General features: G+C 41.3%; 1 protein-coding gene across 4 annotated transcripts in view; it reads left to right on the plus strand.

Moving 5' to 3' along the window:
• Positions 1-341: 341 nt before the first annotated feature.
• PSTPIP1 (proline-serine-threonine phosphatase interacting protein 1) overlaps positions 342-23,280 on the plus strand; it is a 59,059-nt gene continuing 36,120 nt past the window's right edge. For 3 of the 4 annotated variants that reach the window (XM_061999637.1, XM_061999639.1, XM_061999641.1), the window contains exons 1-2: positions 342-374; positions 6,752-6,982. In XM_061999637.1, coding sequence (XP_061855621.1) covers positions 6,950-6,982 — 33 coding nt within the window. In that variant the 5' untranslated portion in view covers positions 342-374; positions 6,752-6,949. Of the gene's footprint in view, positions 375-6,682; positions 6,983-23,280 lie in introns of those variants that run through there. The other variant, XM_061999638.1, reaches the window with a different exon arrangement.

Below are 23,280 nucleotides of genomic sequence, written 5' to 3' on the forward strand. Positions count from 1 at the left end.
ATCTATCAAAGCAAAAAGGAAGAAGTTGAAAAACAATGTGAAAGGAATTCTCTATAAACAAAGAAAAAGTTAAATTATTTTGAGAAAGCCAGTAATAAACCTTTCTTTCAATAGTAACAGCAGTGGAAAACCAAGACTGAGTAATGTTAAACATCAGACATAATCACTTGCCTAGCTTAAGTGTGATTCAGCTGATCAGTATTCCTGGCATTTCAGGCTTGCAAAAGCACAAATGCTGTAAATGTTTTTACCAGTTCTCTGTCCTTCTTTCTAGCTATGAAGGAAGGAGTATGTGGCAAAATATCTGACTATGCCTTTTCTTAAACAGGTGATTTCAGTGCTAATTGAGACTGAAAAGTTCATCTGTCTGAACTGTAAGTTATGTTTTGGCTATGTTATGTTTCCTCTACACTTGCATATTTTAGACTGTTTACAATAATAAACATGCCAATAATTTATCTAGAGAAATTTTGCCTTTAAAAGATTTTTGACAAGATCTTTCAGATGTTCACTGTTGACTTCCTACAGTTTTGCATTTCCACTCAGAAAAAAAGCCATAAAGCAATTGGTGATGTTTCTAAATGAGCAAATAGGCAGGATGTTTGTAAAACATGCCAAAGGAATCTAAACTGTCACCTCCCATGTTGCTAAACAATTAATGATTTTACTAAAGAAGGGATGTTTTGTACAGGGGCAGACCTGATGGAGATGGTATATTTTGGACAAAGGTCCAGTGTTTTGAGATCAGCTAAAAATGCCTTGGTTCTTCACAAAACATAGCTGCATCTTCCTAAATGCCAGCCTGAGTGGCTATTGCCTGTGTTCGTACCTCCTGTAGTCACAATCAGGTGAGACTGGTTTTCTGCAAAGCATATCCTGAACTCTATTTAATGTTTCTCTGAACTTGAAGCCTACCTTTTTTTCAGAATTGCAGTATTCAAGGAGCCCTTTTGAAGAAGTGTAAACCTAGTCAGCACTGCAAGCATTGCCTGCTTGGCTAATGAATATGCAATAGTTGCAAATGAATAGTGACTTCCTTTGAATTGACAGGGTGGAGAAAGGCAGTATATTGGTAAAACATACAAAAGATGTCAGAGAAATAAAAAGGATCTTTCTGCAGGTACCTGAAGGTATGACAAGCAAGGGAGATAGAAACTCAATTCTTTTCATTTTTTCTTTCACTGAATGGTTACACTTCTCTCCAAAGAAGTACTACATACTGTTCATGGTAATCAAGCCTCCCTTCTCCTCTTTTTTTGTCTTTGAAACACTTTCAGGGATAAGGATGGTAGCTAACCATATTTAAACATATACCAAGCACAAAAAGACCACATTTTTCTGTGATATGAACAATATTTTTAGGATATACAGAATATCACAATGTTAATTTTAGAGGAAATCTCTTAATATTCTTCATAATTATAGCAAAGACTATCATTATCTTTCTCTTGGTAAAACATCAGGGACTGGGTCTACCTTTCAGTGAAGGCTTCTTTTGGAAACTGCTGTGAAATGCTCAATATTGGTTAAGAATGTAGTCTATGCAATTGATCTTTATGTTAGCAGTCAATTTTACGGGAGCAAAACACCATCAGGACTGTCTTGCACTGCGAACCAGTGCTTTTGGAAGAATGTTCAAATAGTTCCTTCTGAGAGAAGCAAAGGGAGCACATTTCAGAGCTGAGCAGAACTGATGTCGTTGGCTCTGGAGCACACTGCATCAGCTTCCAGCCAGACGCCGTGCATGGCTTCAGAGGAGTTGTAACAAATCAAGCTGGATGTTCAGAGGCTGCCGGTTCTGTTTCCATGGGAACGGAGATTAGCTCCTCACAGAAGGCAAGGTGATTGAAAAATTTTAAAACTGGCATGATTGTGGATAATTTCAAAGCCCCTAACTTTTTCTCACATTGAAATTCAGATAGCCATTTGTATGGAAATAGACACTGCAGCACAGTTAAACTGCTAAAACGCCTTGGTTTTCGTTTTCCTCTGGAAATGCTTTCATTGCTGGAGGCATCTCTAGGCTTTAGGACCCAGTAAGACACCGGAGGCTGGACTGTTTTAATTTTGAACATGGCTGTATTACAGCAATAATTGCAAAGCTGTGTCTCTTAGATGTAATTGTTATAGCAGCTTTGAAGTGCCTTCTTTTCTGCATTTTCATTTCACGGCGATTCCAGGGGACCACAATATACCTGAGGAGTTTTGGAATATGCAACCAGTGTAATACCTGAATTACCTGGGTATTCAGTGTCTCTTTATATACTGCCTTAATACTTTTCATAGACTCCTTCACCCTGTTTCTATGTAGAGTAAAAGGTTTACTGTCTACACCATCAGACTCCTCGGAATCAGCAACACTAACTGTGCAGAGTGTCTTGCTTGAAGCCCCGGATGAGCACAACCCTGTTTGTAGATGCTATTTTCATATTTTAACTACTGTCATGTCCAAAGCTGCCACCCAAATACCCCACAAAAAGCTTTGCTTAAAGCAGTATAGAATTAATAAAAAGTAAATGAAGCTTCCATTCTGATGCATGCCAGAATTTGAGGGGTTTTGATATAATTTTTTTTTAAAGAAGACTTTTCATTACTTTCCACTACAGAAGAGATTCAGAAGGTTCATTCTGCTGCCAAACAGTTTAATTACTGGGAAAAAAAATCATCCAGTACTCTGGCCTGAAGACTAATTCTTGGTCCTATCAACCCAAACCCCTGATTTTTAACCTTTCAGAGCAGTGAGAGGAAGGAAGCTGCAGTGTTGTCAGGGAAGCATTCCACTTCAGGCTTATTATTGACACTTCTGAATTTCTGAGTGGAGCTGTATGCAAAGATTAATTGAAAAGGCATGTTAAAAGAGTGAGGAAAGGGAGATGAAAGGCCCTGCAGGTTTCCAAAGCATTCACCCTGTCACTAACCAAATAAAAAAAAGAAGTGGCTGATCACCTGTCATTGCCACCTTACTCCCACCCATTACAGTGACAATAGTCTAAGCCCTCTCCCCACTGGAAGTGCTTCTGTTTGGTATGAATGTGTCTGGATAAGTATTTTGCAAAGGAAGAGTCAATGAAATTCAAGGTGGTTTCAATAGATGGCATTACAGTAGTCAGTAGCATAGCAAGGTTCATTGATTTTTCTCCCCTTCCCTCAGCCCCACAGAGCTCCCTGCCTGACTCAGCTTTTCCAGCCTTTGTACAACTCAGTCCACTCACCTCAAAATATTAACCCAATTGTGAGACACTGCATTTAAGAACCGAGCACTGTGTTGTTCCTATTTAGAGAATAGATTTAGGAAGATTTCTTCTCCAAGTGCAGCTTTCATCGTAAGAGTTTTACAGAAGACCTGCAAGACTGTCCTGATATGTTTGGTTGGAAAAGTGACAAAGATGAGTTTCTAGAGTGGTCAGGAGGCTGGTGTGTAGGAACAAATATGACTTGAACCAGCCAGTTTGAATAAAGACGGTAGGAACAAGTTAATGCAGCTGGCAAGCTACTTCCAATTATCAGAAAGAGGTGCTGCAAGTTAATCAGTTGGGCCCTGGGTGATGACATAGGCAGAAGCAGCATATAAGGAAGTAGCTAGCAAAGGAAGGGTGGCTTTGGGTCAGCTCTGTTGGTTGCACTATGTTGCCTGTGTATGTCTCTGCATGTGCATTACCTATCTCCTCTACATCTTTGGATGAATATTACTTGCAGCATTACAACACTGGTGTGTCTTTTAAATAAGACAACTATTGGTGACTGCTATTTCTGGGTATTATTCTAAGCTCTGCTAAACAAGACAAGCCTACAACAAGTAATTGCATCCTACAAACCATCAGTTGAGGTACACCAGCTCAGTATAAATTTAGTAGATGCTCACTGCTGGGTATTTAAGTATTCTTTGGTGCTTTGGCTTATGAGAAAGAAGGAAAATACTCCTATGTCAATTTTTGTGAAGGCACTCACAGCCGGTACAGCGGGGAGGTACAGCCAAGGCTCTGCAGAGAGCTGTTTACCAGCTGTAGAGCTATGCTTTTACACCTTGGCCAAGTGGAGGTGGTGCTGCTGCATGCAGAGGAGATCAGCAGCGTGGGGTTATGGAGTGTGTGCTTGATACTGGTGCAGCTGCCTGATGACGCATTACTCATACCTTGGCAGCTGCGAAGCACAGCCACCTGAAGACTCTACAGCACACCACTAACCCTGTCCCCAGCCTGCGCCTCTAGTGCTGACGCATTTGCCAATACTGTTTGCTATAGGTTTCTGTTCCTTCAGCTGCAAAACTGAGATCTTACTAATACTTACAAATATCTAAATGGTGGGTGCCAGGAGGTTGGGGCATCCTTGTTTTCTATAGTATCTAGCAACAGAACAAGGGGTAATGGGATGAAGCTGGAACACAAAAAGTTCCATTTAAATATTAGAAAAAACTATTTCACTGTGAGGGTGAGGGAGCCCTGGCACAGGCTGCCCAGGGGAGTTGTGGAGTCTCCTTCCTTGGAGGTCTTCAAGGCCCACCTGGACATGTTCCTGTGTGACTTGATCTAGGTGAACCTGCTTCTGCAGGGGAGTTGGACTAGATGGTCTCTAAAGGTCCCTCCCAACCCCTACCATTCTATGATTCTATGATCATTTTCTCCCCCATCCAGAGTCCTGCAAAGCTTGACTACCTCTGCAAGGCACAGCACCCTCTGACTGTAACCTAGAGTCCAGTGACTGCTCAAGTATCTGCCCAACAGCTCTGGTTCATCAGAACCAGGGCCTATGGCTCACATGACCTCATCAAAATACCTGAACTAGAAACATGGTTGGTCTCAGCTCTTCTGCAGGCCGTGGTAAGACACAAACTCATGCCCCACACAAAGCAAACCGCCCGTGCTTTTAGTACACAGAGAAGCAAACCAGGGTGCTCCTAAGGGAGGCAACTGTGTCACAGCTGTAGGGTGGGACACATCCAGGCACAAAGCCCAGTGTGAAATTCAATCAAATAATAGGCTTTCTGGTTGGAGGCCAAGTGGCATATCATCTTGGAAGGCCAAAATGCCCTCGATGCGTTTTTATGGACCCCAAGAGCAGCAAAGCTATCTGTTTCAAAATAAAACTGTAATTTGGAAATAGTAAGAGGAAACATTTAGTTTTAGAAACACTGAGATAGAATGTTCCTCAAAGCATTCTTCGTTTTTTCTGCTTACAGATCAAATATTCTGACTAGTGCCCATGCCCTCAAAATACATTTTTCAGGGAATTTTCCACTCTGGAAGGAAGCTTTTCTCATTCCTCCTCAGCACTCTCTGTGAGTGAATTCTTACATTTCTCCTTTCCCTCTCATGTGATGATGTTTTTTCTTGCTGCTCATGATAATCAAAGCTGTTTTGCACCTCTGGCCCTGCAAACTCTCTCTGTTGCCCTCCTTTCCTTGCATTTCATTTACCCTTTCAAAGTCTCTGCACATTCCCATTCTTATTCAGATCACCAGGAAAGCAACTTGCCAGTTCTTTAAAATATCAGTTACAAGTTGGTCATGGAGTGACTACTGACAACTCCAGCCGCCAGCTGCTGCAGATCTCTCTGCGTGGATCTCTCTGCCTTGCAGATCTCTCTGCTCAGTGGAGCTGTGAGCCTTCCTCATCACTAATAATCTGCCTGTGTGACTGGTGCTGCAGGGACAGTAAGAAAAACGCAACGCCCAGGCATCTGGAGCAACGTTAATTAGTTCTAGCTAAGTAAGACCCGGTGTGTTCTTGGTGTGGAAGGACATGTTTTTGCACAGACAACCATGGCAGGATTTTTTTTCCTTTTGTTTTTTTGAGGTTTTTTCCTGCTCTCACAAAATGACAGTATCTAAAAACATGGACTTCTTAAAGCATCCTAAGAAGGTGAATAGAGGCAATCTCACTTGCAGGACAGATATTTTGAAGAGGCTTTCATGGAAGTATTAGATATGTTATCTTATTAGCAATTATTTGCATCTGCATTGTACCAGCTGGGTTTGCTTATTCAATGAGCTGTCTGAAATACTCATGTCAGTGGTGTGCTGCCTGTTGTGTCTTATGTGCTGCCAGTTCAGATGTCTCTGAAGCTTCATTTCAGGTCCTGGTGCCTATAAACTCCTAGCTCCCTTATCACAGGTTTTTTCAGGAGTTTGTGTTTTATTTCTAAGTTTCATATATCTTGCTTATTCATAGAAACATTTACGTGAGGGCATGCAAATCAGAAATGTTCTATATATAGACATACAGGTATCTAAAACTGCACAGACACCTGTTTACAGTATTCTTAATTTAACCACAGTCTTAAAAAGCCTTTCCAGTTGCAACTTTGAGCTCCACTTCCCATGTGCAAATGCCTGGGCCTCTGCCAGCCTCAGAAGGTGCTGGAGAAATGAGGCACATAAATTTCTTTTGCTTCATTTTCTTTGTAAGACCACAGCATTATATGATAATTTGACTCTAATTTCCTCCACAGCTTAACTCTTTCTATTGTTCTGGTTTCCTTTGCATTTTAATTGCTCTGTCTTTTCCTGTAGCTGATCATATCATATCACTGATTTTTACTCTTTTTGTTCTTCCCTCTCTTTTAAATTTTGTTTGCCAGCCACTTGCACACACACATGGCAAGGAGCAGCCTGACATCATTTGACATCTCCCTGCTTCCTCATTTCAATATTAACTGTTTACCAGAAGAGAAACAAGTTTGGGGTTAGGGCGCCGAGTGTGTGCATGTCTCTGTGTGTGAGCAAGAGCTTTTTTCTCCCTCTGTCCCTTCACAGCCTTAGGTCATTACGCTGAACTGCCTGAAACTGCCCAATGCTATTTTTCACCAGCCTGACTTCAGAAGAGACAGGTCTGTGGATGTGCTTCACTTTCTGCTTTGGCCAGGCAATAACAGCTCAGTGCTGTAGTTGCTGCTGCTCTCATCTAAGAACAAACTTGCTGAAGGATTCCTGCCCCTCCACAGAGCAACAATAATGACACAGCTGCAGTTCAAAGATGCCTTTTGGGTAAGTGAGCATTTCCTATGTGTTTCCTATATTCAATATGTCCATATTTTAATTTTTTTAACATAAAGCTTAGTTTAAACTAATAGTTTAAAACTAATTTAGTCCTATTCTGTGTTTTAAATTTAGGTTAGTAAAAGAACAAATTTATCTCCAAGCAAAAAAGTTTGGTAGTATGTTTGATTCTAGGTGAAGGAATACATTGTGAAGAATTATATCCACTCCACATCAAATAATTGACATTCTCAGTTCCCAAGCTAGGTCCAGAACCTGCTTTTGAAAGCGACTCAGGTTTGTCCATCTCATAGTCCTAAGAGCGCTTGCTTTCATTGACCGTCCTCAGTTTTAGGAGTGGCTGCCCCAAGCAAGTGAACTGTTTCTAATTAGTCTGAATTCTCTCATGTTTGCATGTAGAGCAAAGCCAGCCACCTGTGTGCAAACTGCAATCGCTCACTCACCTACAGAGCCCATGCCTGCTTTTCGGTGCAGACGGGCAGGCACCAGGCATACAGCACCCAGGAGTCATACAGCTGCACAGACAGAAAGAACTGTCAGTGACACTCGAGAACTGAGGCTGAATACTCAAAGTAGAACAAGTAGATACGCTCCGTTCTTGTTATTTGGCTTTTGGTTGAAGAACCTTTTGGTGTCTTGTTTTCAAGCTCTTTCTCTGCAGTTACAAGGTAAAAAGATCCTAGTCATTTCTCTCTCAGGGGCAACTGAGGTTCTCACAACTACTTCTAGAGTAGAGGTTTTAAGTAAAAAACCAAAACAATGAAACTCTAGTGTTGTAAAGTTGGATAAACAGGATGTTAGGCGGTTGCCTCCTATTTGAGCAATCATTGTCAAACATCTCAGATTAACTTGAAGAAAGAAACGAAACCATATTCATTCTTTCTGCCATGTTCCTATAGACCAAGTAGAACAGCTCCTTCACAGTGTGTTTGCTGCTTGTGTTTGCCTTCTATCTACTCACCCTTCAGGGTAAACTCTCTCTTGGTATAAAAGGGCAGATGCAAGAACACATTTCAGTGAACCACCTTCCTCCCAGCACTTCCAGGAAGCCCTCCCCACCCCCACTTTAGTGCCATATTTGAGCAGTTTAGAAAAAAAATAATGGGGAAATAGAAAAGTTAATTTTGGTGCTAACACTAACTGTGCCCGACCACACCTACAAGAGATTCTCTGTGCCACCACTTTTACACAGCTACTAACTGCATAGTCTAATGCACGATGTAGGGCACAGCTGCAAGCCAGTGCTACCCTGGGAGCTTCAGCTTTTGTGTTTCTGGACTTTGGAAACTTGCCACCTGACTTTTATAACTGGCATGTTTAGTATATTTACGTTTCTTGTTCTTTAGTGAGAATAAATCAGGTGTACTCCAGGGACTGGAGTAGGGTTAGAGTGGTTGACACCCGCTGACAGGCTGGCCAGGCCAGTTCTTTACGACTCTTCCCTAAACTCCTCTTCCATGCTTAGTCACATTACCATGACTAAAATCCTTGCCTACCTTTGAAGCTAACACCTACTTTTAAAAGAGAGCATCTTTGTTTTTAATATTCTTTGTCTGGAAACACTGTATCACTGGGCTTGGTTAACAGGGCAGAAACATATCTGGTTCCAGGAGGGTGGTTTCAGCTATGCAGTAACAAGTCTTTTAAAATGAAAACTTACAGGATATTGCACAATGTAGCAAAATTGTACAGCTTCACCCCAAAATCACAAGATCAGCAATTATTTTTGCATTCATAAGGTTCTGCTATGCCCATTAGTGAGAAGGAAATGTATTTGTGCCATTTGCTTCAGTGATTTTCTTCTTTATTCAATTTGTGCGATGAATGGAAACCATCTTTACGATTAAAACCCAAAAGTATATTTGCACTGTAGTAGATCACTCGATGCAGATTCCTGATCTCTAATTGCTGCCTAAGGACACTGCCACACCACCTCCCTGTAGTTGACCCTGTGAAGGTATATCTGAGCAACAACTCCCTGCTCTTGCCATCAGCAAACTTCTGGATGGGCAGAAGTTTCTTTAGTAATTATTGCGATGAAAAAGAAAATATAAAGAAACCCTAAAAGCAGCAGATCACCCCCAACTCACAGGCAAAGAGTGCCATTTCTTCCTCCACAAAGTTCCTCAAACTTTTTAAGAGCAGAGTGTGCTGTCTTTCAGGAAAATCTAAATTGTTCCTCATAAGACGTGTAAGTTTTAATGTCTCTTTTCTGCTATTAAGTGTAGCAGTGACAGTACTATACTAAAAGTTTCACACTTGTACTACTTTAAAAAAAATTTCTCTGTAGCATGGTCTAGGCTAAAACCAAGATATCTTTTAATTACATTTCTTGGTTTTATGTCCTCCACACACTCCCTAACAGTTTAAGGCAAAGTTACTCAAAGCCTCCACTAAAATGTGCTTCTTAGCAGAAATTTTCTATCCTCTCATCATATTCTTTGAAAAATATTACTGAGATGAAAATACAAGTTGGTTTTGGTAGCCAGTGCAGGGAAGTTGCTAAAGGATTAATATTCTGCTGGTCTGCTGTACAAATGTAACAGATGTTACCTGCCTTCTCTAGCATCATATGAGACAGGTACCTAAATACCCACGTTAATGAGGAGCATGTCTGCGATAGCGAGTTCCATGTTAACAGGGTTATGTTCATAGGTAGAGACCTGAGCAACGGTATTTTTTTTCTTACAAAACACCACTAACCAAGAAAATCTTTCACAAATACTGACTTTCTTAGTCTCCTTCTGTGTTCTTTACTCACCATTCGCTTTTTCTCTGAAATTCTTGTTATTGCGTTTTCCTTCATTTTTTTATTTCTCCAACATTGCTCAACACTCCAGTTGCAGCCTTGTAAAATGCAGTTATTTCTGCCAAGAGGCAGGTGGGTGTCTACTGGCACCACTTACTAGCTTTGTTTTACCTACCTGGAAAGGGGAAACGAAGAAGGTTTTCAAGGGAGGCGTTTGGTTTCAGGGCAGGCTCAGAAGTGCCCAACATTGAGTGGGAGCAAATCTACTTTTTTTGGGAGGCTTTGAATCAAACTCAAGTGACCAAGTCAATTCTGAAAATGTGGTGTGGCCTCCTAAAGTGCTCAGGATTTAAAAAAAAAAAAAGGCAAAAAAACCCTCTTAAAGTGTGAAGTGCTTGTTGCTTCTCAGCTGTGGGACAAGCTCCGAGCTTGTGGATTCTCACAGCTCAGATGTAATGCCAGTGAGCTGGAGATGCAGGCCATCAAATGCCATGTAGGCCTTAAACATGAGATAGCAAGATTAGCCTTCCTGCACTGCTGCAGGCTTCTCACTACCACATTCCTGCCTGAGCAGTACCTGTGCTATGGTCTGATGCTATAGCAGTGGGAGCCATGGAAGAGCTTAAGAACCTGTTAGAAACAAAGGGGCTTGCTTGATATTCCTTGTTTCACATTCAGGCTATATTCTACATCAGGTTCAATGCAAAGCTGACTTTGTAGGTGAACCTCTCAACTGTTACTGTAGCTTTTTCACACAATGGTCAATTATGTATGCCAAAAAGAGAGAATTAGTTTAATAAATAATTCAACTGCTAATGAGACTCTTAACTGTGGTACAATATTGCAGACGTGGTTATAAAAGTCAATGCAAAACCATTTTCTAGGCTCACTAGGTAATGAAGAAACACAGTGTCAACTGTTTCGCTCAAAAAGGAAGTATTTTTTCTACCAGGAGCTACTCTGCTTTCCTGTAGAGGTCAAGTTCTGCAGGGCCCTTTGTTCTGAGGCAGGTCTGTGAGGAGGAAGTGAGATCTAGCAGGTATGTTGGGAGAGAGGAACCAGGGCTCCTGTCAGCCTTGGCCTGAAGCACAGCTGAGCTCAGGCAGGGAAGGAGCTGGCTGCCAAATCTTTCACCTTGGCATCTCAGCTTTGTGAGTGTTCCTCACTGAGTTTCATTTTAATTGGATTGCATCAGTTGCATCTGTATCTACTGATGAAAGAAAGCAAATTAAAATCAATCACCTCACCACTCACTGGCACACAGCAAGGCCGGGCTCTGGTGTTGGTATGTACTGCATCCCTTTGAGCTCCAGAAAGTATGACTAGAGGCAAATGTATGACTGTGGCCCTGCTTATATCCTGGGCAAGTCATCACTGGTGGGCTTGTGTGGAAATGAGGAGTAAAGGGGAAATCAGCCTGGAAAAGTTGAACTGAGTGCCCAGCTGATGTCTGTGTTTGTTGTGAGGTCAACTTCATCTCCATGGAAGAGGCTGCTCTGATCTTTTTCTCACATATAATTTCTTCCTGCGTTTCCCCTGTTGATGTGGAGAGGATGCTTAGCTCGCTGGGGCAATGAGAAGCTTCAGTGAAGAGGGGTGAAATCTCACAACAGGCATCACAAGAAGAAAACCTGATTAGTTGTGGCTATGGAAACACTGGTGCTTCATAAATAATTTCTGAGTGGAGCACAACAGCTAAATGAAGCTTGAGTGAACTACCACTCCTAGCACAGATACTAATAGCAAGGCAAACATGTCAGTGGCTACCTTCCATCTCCTGTATTCCTAAAACAGCACCTAGAAGGGTCTGTGAGAAGCCAAGTACAATATATTTGGGGTTCATTTCCTTGGTGATGAGCTCAAATGGAAGGACTGAAGTTTTGTGTTTGCAACTTTTGGTTATATGCTCAATTACAGCCTGCACGTGGCACATCAGGTTGAGCGTCTTCCCTGTGAGGACGAAGAGTATCTGGAGGACATTTAAATGCAGTGAGCTGGTCCTAGGGCTTTCCAGACCAGGAAGATTAATGGGTTTATGGAAAGCTCATTTTAGGTCAGGAATTGAAACTAATAAGACAGTTTAGTAATGACATTTTATTAAAATGCCTTCTGTAGGAATTTTGACTGCTTGAAGTGGATGATTGACAGAGTCACTGTGGAAATCTTGTTAATATTTTTATGCAGTTATGTCTGGTTTGCTTTGGTCTATCCTGCTTTGCAAGAGTTGTTTGGTTTTGCTTGGGCTCAGAAACAGAGGATTCTTATTTATGCCAGCTTTAACTGTGCCATGAGTATGCATTTGAAATATGGATTAGGTGAGTCATCACCTCTCTTCTCACGCACACGTACGCAGACACGTCTCCTCAGCATCACCGAGCGCTCAACAAACATTTGTCACACACGGCTTGAAACGGATCCTGATCACCTGTCACAGCACGTAATGACAGATCAAGGAGGGTGTCCTCTGGTTTTCTAAAGCAGCCTGTGGAGGTACATTTTCTGATGGTAGAATCACAGAATAGCTAAGGTTGGAAAGGGCCTCTGAAGATCATCCAGCCAGCCCCCTGCTTGGTGCAGGGCCAGCTACAGCAGCTTTCTCAGCTCTGTATTTGGAATATCTCCAAAGATGGAGACTCCACAACCTCTCTGGGCAAACTATTGCAGTGTCTCACCACTCTTACAGCAAAAAAACTTCTTATGCTTAAACAGGACTTCTTGTATTTCAGTTTGTTCCCACTGCCTCTTGCCTTGTCACTGGATACTATGGAGAAGTCCTGGCTCTATCTCCCCTGCTGCCCCCTGCCAGGTCTTTATACACATTGAACCATCTCTTCTGCCAGCTGAGTAATTCCAACTCTCAGCCTCCCCTCCTAAGCTAGATTCTCCAGGGAGATTCTCAGATTCTCCTTGTGAATCTCATTTTGATGTATTTTTTTCCCTTGCAGGACTGGGTGATTCATGACCCATCCCTTTCCTCCCACAAGGCTTGCACTCTGCAATGCAGCAACACAGAGTTGTGCCACTTCTCTTTCTTCAAAGTTTACAGCCACCAACTGTGGACACCGACATTGTGCTGCTTTGCAGGCACAGTGAAAGACTCTGAATTTCAATCCAGTTACACTCACTGCATATTTGTTTGGAACACATATTAGGCTGCTCCATAAACAGATTTTTTTTGTTGTTATTATTCTCCAGCTCCTTTTAGCTCCAAAAGACCTTTTTTTCTGATTTAGTTTTCATGCCATACTGCAGTTAGGTAGACTCTGGATGGCAGATGGCACAGAAAACACTTGTTCTATGTCCTGTTTAATCTAAGTTTTATAATAAAACCTTTTTCGGCAGCCACAAGTCAATAATATACAAAATTCACCGTGTTGTTCAGTAAGGATTTGAGGCTGGGGCAAGGTGAGGGATGGGGGGCATGGCTCTGCATGCAAATCACACAGTATTGCTCAGCATATTGAGCTTAAGAAAAGTTGAAAATATGCATCTAAATTCCAATGGCTTTTCAGTTCCCCAAATTACTCCTGTACTATAAATGGAGTTTAGTACCTCTTCAAAGTGATGGAAAAATGTCACTGAACAAGACTGAGGAATTGAAAAGTTCCATAACTCTTTGTGAAACACTCTTGATGCAACTTCATTTTTCCTTGAAATGAAAGGCAGCAGTTATTTACTCTTAGTCTTGAGAATTAAGTGAAAAAATGACCAGCTCAGGATAGCTTAGAGATACCAGCTCCTGCATTCCACTCAGGGCAAAAAATAAACACAAACTTGGGGTTTTTTTTCTTATGCAGTAATAACTTCTCAAACAATAAGCTATTTGGTGCTGCTCTCAGTTTGTTCAGGATTAATTAGTTCCTAAAAGGAAAGAAAAAGAAAAAATAAAGAATGGAGGCAAAAGGAAAAAAAAATAGGTGGTCATCAACGCTGAGGTCTGAGTCTCATCACTTCATGCTGTTTGCAATAGGTGCTCTAATTACTGAAGCGTTATTAACAAGTCAGGACTGATAAACAGCCCTGAGAGGTGCTGCTCAGCAGGATGGAAATCCCCAGGAGCACCAGAAGGAAAGGAGACACCTGCCATTGAAAGACTCTGGCTGTACAGTTGGTTAGGACTGTTTTTGTCAATTTGTGTATGTATGTGTGTGTGAAAACAGTTTTATTGGAAGCAGGGGAACTGTTTTGGAAGATAAAGCCGGGTTTTGATGAAAAAGTTCATATCTGGTGAAGGCTTCCTCTGGAGATGGAGGTTTAAGGTGAAATTTCTAGCCAAAGAGGGGAAGAGGAGATTAAACTCATAAAATCCAGCCCTCTGTGGTCCTGGAAGCTCAGCAGGGGGAGATGTAGTCTGGAGCAGGCACTGGAGCTTTTGTTGCCCACAATCTGCCCTACCTGCAGCCTGGAGTCCAGGCATGTCTTCCCTCTGCTCCAGTAGATTAACTCACAAGTAAAACAGCTAGAGAAAGGAGAGATTAAAGTGAAATTCCTCTTCCTATAAAGACAGCAGATGGTGGACAGTATGCCAACAGAGGCAATGGGATATCTCAATGAGATCTACCTCATTCAGAGCAAGTTTATTCTTTATATCAATGTGAATGTCTTTTTTCTGTTGTTTCCAGCTGCTGTTGTCAAGAAGTGAAATGTGGACTTTAAAAATCTTATATAAGTTTGCAGGGCAAGAAAACTGTTTCCTACCCTACTGTAGAAGTGATAGTAGTTCATTTCACAAGAGAGAAGTTCATGAGAACTTAAAACACTCCTAAGGCAGATAATACTGAGGCAAGTGGAACACGAATTTCATTTTTGCCAGTTAAAAGACAAGACAGTTTTGAGTGAACAGACACCTTGTGTGTGACAGTCAGGCTGATGAAACAGTTTTAACAGCTCAAAGGGTTCAAAAGTAGCTCTGCTGCTGCAATCCCTCAGTGTGCACCCACTTACATCCATCTTGCCCATTTCCTCTACCCCAGGAGCTTGCAGCTGAAAAGAGGTACTTCCACATCAATACCTCACTGATTCAGCAATTCCTAAAACACCCAGAATTAATTCATTTTAAAATTAATTTGATATAAAGGAAGAGAGATATTTATGCAAGTGGGAAAAAACAGAAAGAAATGGCTCCCAAAAAGTAATGTAATAATGTAATACCACCTGGACAAACTGCCTGACTTTACTTAAATGAATCCCCATCCTTTTAATAATTTCTAAAAGCCTAAAGTTGTTTTTAAATGAACCACTGTGTCAGCTAGGCAGGTCTGGTTCCAGTGGCTCTATATGACCTTCTGAACAATTATCTCTGTGACTAAGCAAGTGAGAGTTGTTTCATGTTGCCTTGCTCACAGGTCTTGCAGTAGGAGAGAAGCCCTCTTATAAAAGACCTGGAAGTGGATAACCTAGAGAGGAATTGAAACGAAAATAAGTTCTGACCATTATTTTGTATAAAACAGAAGTATCCTCTGCTTTTAAGATCCCGTTTCTCCTTATTTCACTTCCAGTTTCTCATGTGTAGCTAATGCTATCCAATAAGAAACTGAAGCATTATCTGGTTTCACCATTGATATGTTTATCTATTGGACTCTGGAAGGCACCATGGTGAAACAGTGCTGTGTCTTATGAAAGGCAGGTGCAAAAACATTGCGCCTCCTTGTTGGCTCACAGGAAGAAGCCATCCTACTTTACGGGTTTAGCTGTTGTCTAAAGTCATCACATGGAGAAAATAGAAAGGGTTGCCACCACCTCAGACCTGTGTCATAAAGCCACATCAAGCTCTGATTTAAAAGTAGTGAGGGATTTTGCTTCCTCCTGTTGCATTTCTCACTATCCCCATTACAAAAGTGTTATAGAGGTTTGTCATATCCAGTTTTCCTGAATGGTGTCCTAGCTTTTTGTCACATTTTTTCTTGTGACCCACATCTGGCTGCTAGCCCCTTTCTCCTTTTCCTAGCACTGAAGCATCAAGGGTCTGAACTGCTGTGCAGTAGGAGCATGCCATGTCCTCAGGGTGATCAGAAACGTCTCGAGACTCCTACCTGCAGGAACTTCAGGTCAAGGCTGAAGACAGTGAAAACTAGTGAAAATGAGTAAATAAAAGCATGATCTCAACCTGGTAGAATATGTGTTATTCCAAAGTTGTTTTCCATGGCTGCTTTCCAAGACAAGACACTTGGAATAAAACAATAAATTACAGCATCTAAAAATTTTTAAAAGATGCCTTTCTCCTACTCCTGCTCTTCTTATCTCAATACAAAGAAGGTGTTCTTGTGAGAAAGGAGAGCACAAGGTTTACATTTCCTGACATTGCTTTTGTCCTTCGTGGAAGCTTCCTGAATTGAGGCATTACGAGGGGATGGGCAGTTGAAAGGAAGTGGTATGGTGGCGTGTCTCTGAAGCACTATTTCAGCCTTTCAAAAGGCAAAGCTCCTTCCGTGTAATGTTTGAAAGAAGCTGAAAACTCAAAGACCACTGGTACACTCTTTAGTCCTCTGACTAAAGTTTAGAGGATGTCATGAGATGTAAAAACACTGCTATGAAAAGAATAATACAACACTTTCACTCTTTACAAAGAGACCAATAGTAAAACTACAGTTTTTCTTCCTTAGGAAATATTGCACATTCTCAGAAACTTATTTTAGTAAATTATTAAGAAGGGAAGCTAAAATGGAGGTCATAAGCACAAGCAGAGTTCTGTTATTAGTTTGGAATTGAGACTTTTCAGGTCTGTTCCCAGTGTGCCATTTGTCTGCCAGCCACAAACCACCTGCAAAAGTTAAGAAGGCTTTTGTGCAGCCATCACTTTGTAGCTATGCAAATCGTGAGGTGATTAAAATGTGAAGAGAGCCAAACAACACTCTGTAACTATATAAATGCCTAACACATAACACATGAGCAGTCCAAGATGCCAGTGAGGAGGGCTCAGGAAGCTGAAGAGCAAATTCCTCTGTCAGCAGAACTCTAAACCACACATTTCCTTCTCGGAGGAAATCTGCAATGTCATACAGAGCAAAAGACCACTGGGAAGCTACTGGCTTACTCAATGTCACCAATTTCACAATACTACTGTGAAGTTTTTGAAATATCAATTTCAATTTATTTCTGAATATCCTAGCTGCTCCAGAAATGAGGTCTGATGAGAATCTCTGCTTTCATTTGAAGTTCTCCAGCTTACCTCCTTACAGGGGAAGGCCCAAGGTGGCAATCTAGCAGCTCAGCAATTGGAATGCTACAAATGGAATTGTTTTTTCCTTCTAATTTTTGAAGGTCCCATCTAAGGTTCACATCTATGCTATGTCTGGCAGTAAATGCTCTTTACTCCCCATCTACTGTATCATAGATTTGGGTAACAAGGACTGCAGTGAAATTGCAAACTAAGGCTCAAGTTGCAAATGACCAAGTCAACTCCTGAAATCAGCTCAAAAAATCCAGAGAGAACCACTCACATCCTTAGTAAACATTTATGTTTCTAGTGTGCAAAAAGTGAATTTACAGGAAACGACAGAAATGTTATACAGCCAGCTCCAGCTCACCTACTCTTTCTTGCTTTTTATTGCTTCTGTGAAAAAACACATGTACTTAAAAAAAAGTATTGTTCTTTAAAGTTTGTACAAATTCTGTAGTTAGTTTGCTCTTGGAAAGCACAAGCAATCATCTCATTCCTGTCCGTTCCCACGTGTTCCAGCCAGTAACGAAAAGGAGCTCTTACAAAGTATAGCAGTATGTAGTTTGGATGTACACTTTTAAACTCATTAAGCAGTTTTTTGTCATGTGAAAAATGATAGAAAAGGGCTCATACCATCCAAGTGTTGGTCAAAGGGGACTGTTTTGGCCAGAGGCTTCCTCTGCAAGACCTTTCTGTTCTGGACACTGACAACCCCCATTTATGTGCTCACTTCTTCATTAGGTTGCACAGCTGGGTTTTCAGCCACAGACATCTTTCCAGAAGAGGGTTCCAGAGTCATATAAGGCCCAGGCACCACTCCTCAGTACCACAGCTGAGCTGGAGCAGGGATTTAAACAGTCTTGGACATCAGATGTACAAATTAGTTGTGCTCACTGCTATCCCATTTTATTTCACTATTTATTTCAGGACAGCTCAAGTGGCACAGAACAAGAGTAGTAAACTTCCATGATATATAAACTTACTTGGTATCATGTGAATATGTTCTTGGAAATTTTAGAGTATCCCAGGAAAAAAAAAAACAAAACCAAAACACCATCACAACCCAAACCACAAAGTGATTCACTTACAGTGAAAGACCATGACATGATAGAAAATAGCCCAGTCAAATGTACTTTGAGCTAATAAATCATATTTGACTGTTGGCTGTTAATTCTGTTTGCTGCTCGCTTGCAGTAAATACTCTGCCCTTGACAGGACACTTGACAAGGATAGTACCAGATGAAGAGATCAGGATCTAGAAACACTCTGTTAGCAGTGCCAGTACACAGTGGTATGATGCAACCATATAATCCATTGACACAACTCAGTCAGAACAAGTTACATTCAATCCAGGACTGAGAAATCATGGTGATACAACTGTGAACAGAAAAGATTTCTTTCTGTGAGCTGAAAAAGATATTGGCAAAATGATGCTTGCTCAAAACTCATTGTCCCTTAGTCTCTAAACTTTCTCCTCATGCCAGCAGTTATTTCATTTTTCTATCTGGAAAAACAAATCTTATTTTACTAATTGACTAAAATTGTCAAGAGCTTATTTTAATCAAAGATGATAAACAAACACACAAAAAGTTTTATGTGAAAAGAATTACAAAGATAGTCATAACAGATTCAGTTTCAATGTTTTTTTCTCTTTTGAAAATCTGTATGAACATTTTATTCAGCTGAATTAGGAACTTTTACCATCTTCAGTCCAAACCCCATCTTGATAACACTTGTGATAAAAGCCTTGGGAAAATACCATTAAGAACAAAGACAAGGAACACACATTTATAGCTAAATATTTTCAAACTTAAGAGGAAGTGGTTTTTGCAAAGATTTTTTGATAATCTGCTTCAAATAATTCCTAAATGAAGGCTCCTCAGGCTAAAAGAATACCTGGTAGCTGTGTTACAACTGTCAGTGCTCACTGCTTGCAGTCAGGCCTGCCTCAGCTGTGAAAACCTGCAGGTTTTGATACCATCTGTATCACCACAGTAGCTCAGCACTGTCCTGCCCTGTACCAAGCAACACACCCAGCTTCAGCCACGCAGTTATTTCTTTTCCAGTCCTTCCTCCCCATCAGGGTAGTGTTGTTACCATGCTATATCCTAGGGGTTACTCTCCCTGTATACCTCCTTGCAAAAGGCAAGTGAGCAGGCTTTGCAGCTGGAGGCTCTACGAAACAGGCCTTTTTTTGCCAATAGCCAGAACTGCAGCTCCCCTGAGCAATGCAGCAAGCTGAGGTGGAGCTGCAGTGGCACTTACCAAACAGGACATACAACTTCAGCTGCAAAGCACTTCCGAGGGAGATGCTAAGCCAGCTCATTCTGCAGGAGCATAAATGTAGTATGTAAAAAGGTCTGAGTGGGCAAGCCAGGTGCCAGAACAGCGTTACAAATGCTGCAAGGAAATCAGGCACAACAGAAGAGCCCACAGCTCCTACAGCACAACCTCAATGGCTTGATCAACTGACACCACTTTGTGAATGTCAGTAGTTGGACATACCAGCGTGTACAATTTTGCAAGTGCTTTACACACAGGCCTGGATATTTTTGCTTCAGTTCAATCCTTTGTAATAGCTACTTAACAAAACCACACCTCAGTAACCAGTAAAGCATTTTAGTCTTTCTTACTTGGTATTATTGCAATAGTACCCATATGACTTCAAAAGGTGGACGCGTACTCTTCTAAAAGCCTTGCAGTACGCTCTGAGCAGCCGGCAGCACAAGGCTCAGAGATGTGCTCATTTTCAGCTAGTTAAAGACACAAGACTTAGCACAAGGTTACTCAGCTTTGTGCCATCAGAAGGTAAGAAGAAACCAAGTCACTCCCAAGCTATCTTCTATGCTGAACTTTCTACCTGCTGGGCAGGGAACTGACACCGTTGGTCTTCCTGCTTGCAGCCTTGCCACCAAACCAAAATCCTCAGAGCCTCTTGCTCATGCCTGCAGAAACCAGCTCAGAGCCAGCCATGAATAATCTCTTCCACAACCAACTCCTGATGTTTACCTGTGTAATCACCTACAGAGAAACTGCTACTACACAGGATGGTGCAGTCCCAAGGCACCTATCTCATTAGAAAAGTGCTAATGTGAGGCAGCAGCATTGTTAAGCCTCAGAGGAAAAAAGAAATTGAAAGAAAAAAGTATATCCCTGTGTGCTTACTGTCAACACCTCTGCTTGCAGTCTGCCTCCTGTCAAGTATTGTAGAAAAAGCTGGTTAAACTAGTTTGTGTTTTTCAGTCATATGCTTCCTTTCTCATTCCTTTCATCTCTGTTGAGTTGATCATTGCACTGGAGGGAAGCAATTTTTGTAAATGAGAAGAGGAGAGGAGATGCTGCCTCTCCACCAGCTGTGATTTTCTCCTTGAAAAGAAAAACCCTGGGCTCCAGAGCAGAGACCAAGGCACATGTGAAATATTAATGGAAGAAACTCGGGACAATATGAATCTGCCTGCAACACTGAAGTCTCTTTGTCAAGCACCTTCTTAGTGTGATTATAGGTCCATTGGACAACACAGATTAACTAATTTTTGTGTTGTTATTGTTTAAATAATAGGTAAATCCTCTTTCAGGGCCACAGACACTTTGACTAAGTAGAATCACTTTCTTGTCAACCAGACAAATTACTGGTGGTTATTCAGACTGACCTCTTCCAAGCAACTACCTAGATTTGTTATAAACATCTGATGGTTTATGCATTTAATGAATATATTTATTACCTAATTAAAGCATTTATTTCTAATTCATTAAAAACATTAAAATAGTTCTTGGACCATTCATTAGTTCTTATAATGGTGACAAAGTCCCATCTGAGAGGTACTCAAGCACTAGCTGAGCAGCACAACTTTAAAAGCCTTTGCAAAACTATTCCATGTGAATGCCAATTCTAACATAAAACGGTAAACAGAAAATAGAAGAGAGGTAAGACAGCTTTTCAAGGCTAGACAGTTGTTTACTGTGATACAATCTTGCTGTCTTGATTGTCTTGACAAAGAAAATGTGGAGTCTTATATGGTGCTACACAGGAAATCCTTGAGAAATTAGAGAAGAAAACCAAAACAGGACTGAGCAGACACGGGGCAGGGGAGGCTTATTTGTGTTCAAGGAGAGGTTGAAAGACGATGCAGTGGTACAATACATGAAAGAAGAAAAAAGGCTGTTGAAATCAAAGGGAAATGTTTGCCTAAGTAAACTTAGGCCTAAGTGACTTATGCTACATTGTGGTTGGAAATTAAGAGCAATGTTGGAAGGTGAGCAATCATAGCAGCTTACATCACCCAGCTACATTTTCTCTCTCTTCTTGCTGTAGCCTGTGATATGCTAGGGGCACATGTTAGTTATGCCACAGCCAGTCTGCTGCCTAGGAAGCTGAGGTTAAATTTCAAATGCTGTGGCTTCCATATTCTTCAGGAACACATAGTGAGGACAATAAAGCAAATTTTGAAATAGATCTCCCCAAAACAAAGAAAGATGAAATGAGTGCCCGCAGTAGGAAATCCTTTTTAGGTCTACATTTAGCTGGAGCCAATTCTCTCTACAAGGATCAGCCAGAGACAAAACCCAGATGAATCTTGTAGTCAGGATGGACACTTCCATCAAAGGAGCTTCCAGCTTCCTTCAAATGTGGTTGCAGTGGCTTCACTTTTAACAAGTTCAAATCTTACTTGTATTAGCAGGCAACAAACAGAAGGAAAACCTGTGGAGTAAGGCAGTGGCTGTTTGCACTTGGCATACACATGCTTACACAAGTGCACAGAACAAATGGTGAGAACACTACTCCCATACTCTGCTTGGTGGAAAGTCTGCAATCCAGGACTGTGCAAGTGCTATCACAGATTTCACATTAAAACAGGTATCCTTTTATATGCATTAAAGGCCTAAAATATTCCTATAGTTACAATAAGCAAAATTGTATTTTGCATTTCTAAATTCACTGAAGTGGGGAAGTAGGAAGGCAAAAAGGTGGAGCACAGAATCCATTGTGAGCACTGTCCCCTTTGCATTAGTTCCAGTAAAAATGCCAGTGTGTATCCTAGAGGCAAGCCTGTTAGCAGAACTCCAGCAACACTACACTGCTCTGCTACCCAGGGCAAAGGATTCTTTCACTCAGATAGGGACAGTATTTTGTTAGACATGCTGCAAAATTTATTCTCCTGGCCATGAAGACAGAGAAAACCTTAATGCAGTTTTTAATATGGCATTGGTTCTTCTCCTTTCACCGTTCTGGCTTACAGCAAGACATCCAAATGGCTGAATCAATTCCTTTAAGTAGTTTCATCAGGCACTTAGAAAGGTCGGTAGTAGGCAGGCTGAGCCTCTCACACTGTTGTACTTGTGTGAGAGGTTGATAACGAGATGGTGCTGTGTTCTTCATTTAGGGAATTTAATAAATTGTTCTCTCAGATGTGCAGAATTTGCCATCCTTTCATTACAGCGACACCAGTTTAAAAGAGGTGGGGGAAGACACTGAGTGAGTTTTAACATTTACTTAAACAAAGAGATATGTTGAACAGAAATGGCAGAAAGACTTTACAGTGTGCTTATCACTCTCTTTTTATTACTTCTGGCAGTCTGCCTGACTGCTGGAGTGATACAAACCCATGTGAGATTTTCATTTACCTCTGGGCAGCATTTCTGGAACGAGGAAGCTGTGTACACAGCTCCGGGATGTAGCTAATTGCATCTGGAATTACATAATCCAAATTTTGGGGTTGTGGAACATCTGATCAGAGTGGTCTCTGCCAGGCAGAGGGAGCAATTGATGAGATTTTTTTTTACAGCAGCAATGCCTTCTGCCATTGAAATGGCCTTAGAAAACAAGGAGAGGGGAGAAATGACAAGTCCATTCCCAGGGTATTATCAAAAAACCTTTCCTACTTTCCTCTATGAATGGCAAAACTTGCTTCTCTCTATGTATTTCCCAGCAAGATCTCTCCTTGGGAAGTGTGTGTGTAATCTGCCCTTGGAAACATTAGGAAAATTGCTGGTTTGGTTTTGGGATCCTGTTTCTGAAGGAGTGATCGTATGCATCGCATGAGCATATGTAATCCTATTATTTTCCTACGTTTGCACCAGTGATAACAGTGGATCCATTGCATTCTCCCTCTATTCTGTTATCTGCATTATTATCTTGCCTGGCTCTGTCGTGCAGACACTTTGCTGGTAGAGGCATTTGTCTCTGTCTCTTGTGAAACATTATCCTACCGTCTTTCCTTTGTCCCCACTGTTGGCGATAACGCTGTCCATTAGGGAAGAAGGAATTACTGTTGTCAAGCAACTGTAGCACTGGAAATGTTACTACAAGCTGTAGGTTTACAAAGATTGTCTGCAGAAATTTATCCCAGCTCTTGAAGAAGCAAATAAAACAGCTCCCAG

Source organism: Colius striatus, chromosome 7 (genome assembly GCF_028858725.1).
Source record: "Colius striatus isolate bColStr4 chromosome 7, bColStr4.1.hap1, whole genome shotgun sequence".
In the NCBI taxonomy this organism is placed as follows: Eukaryota; Metazoa; Chordata; class Aves; order Coliiformes; family Coliidae; genus Colius; species Colius striatus.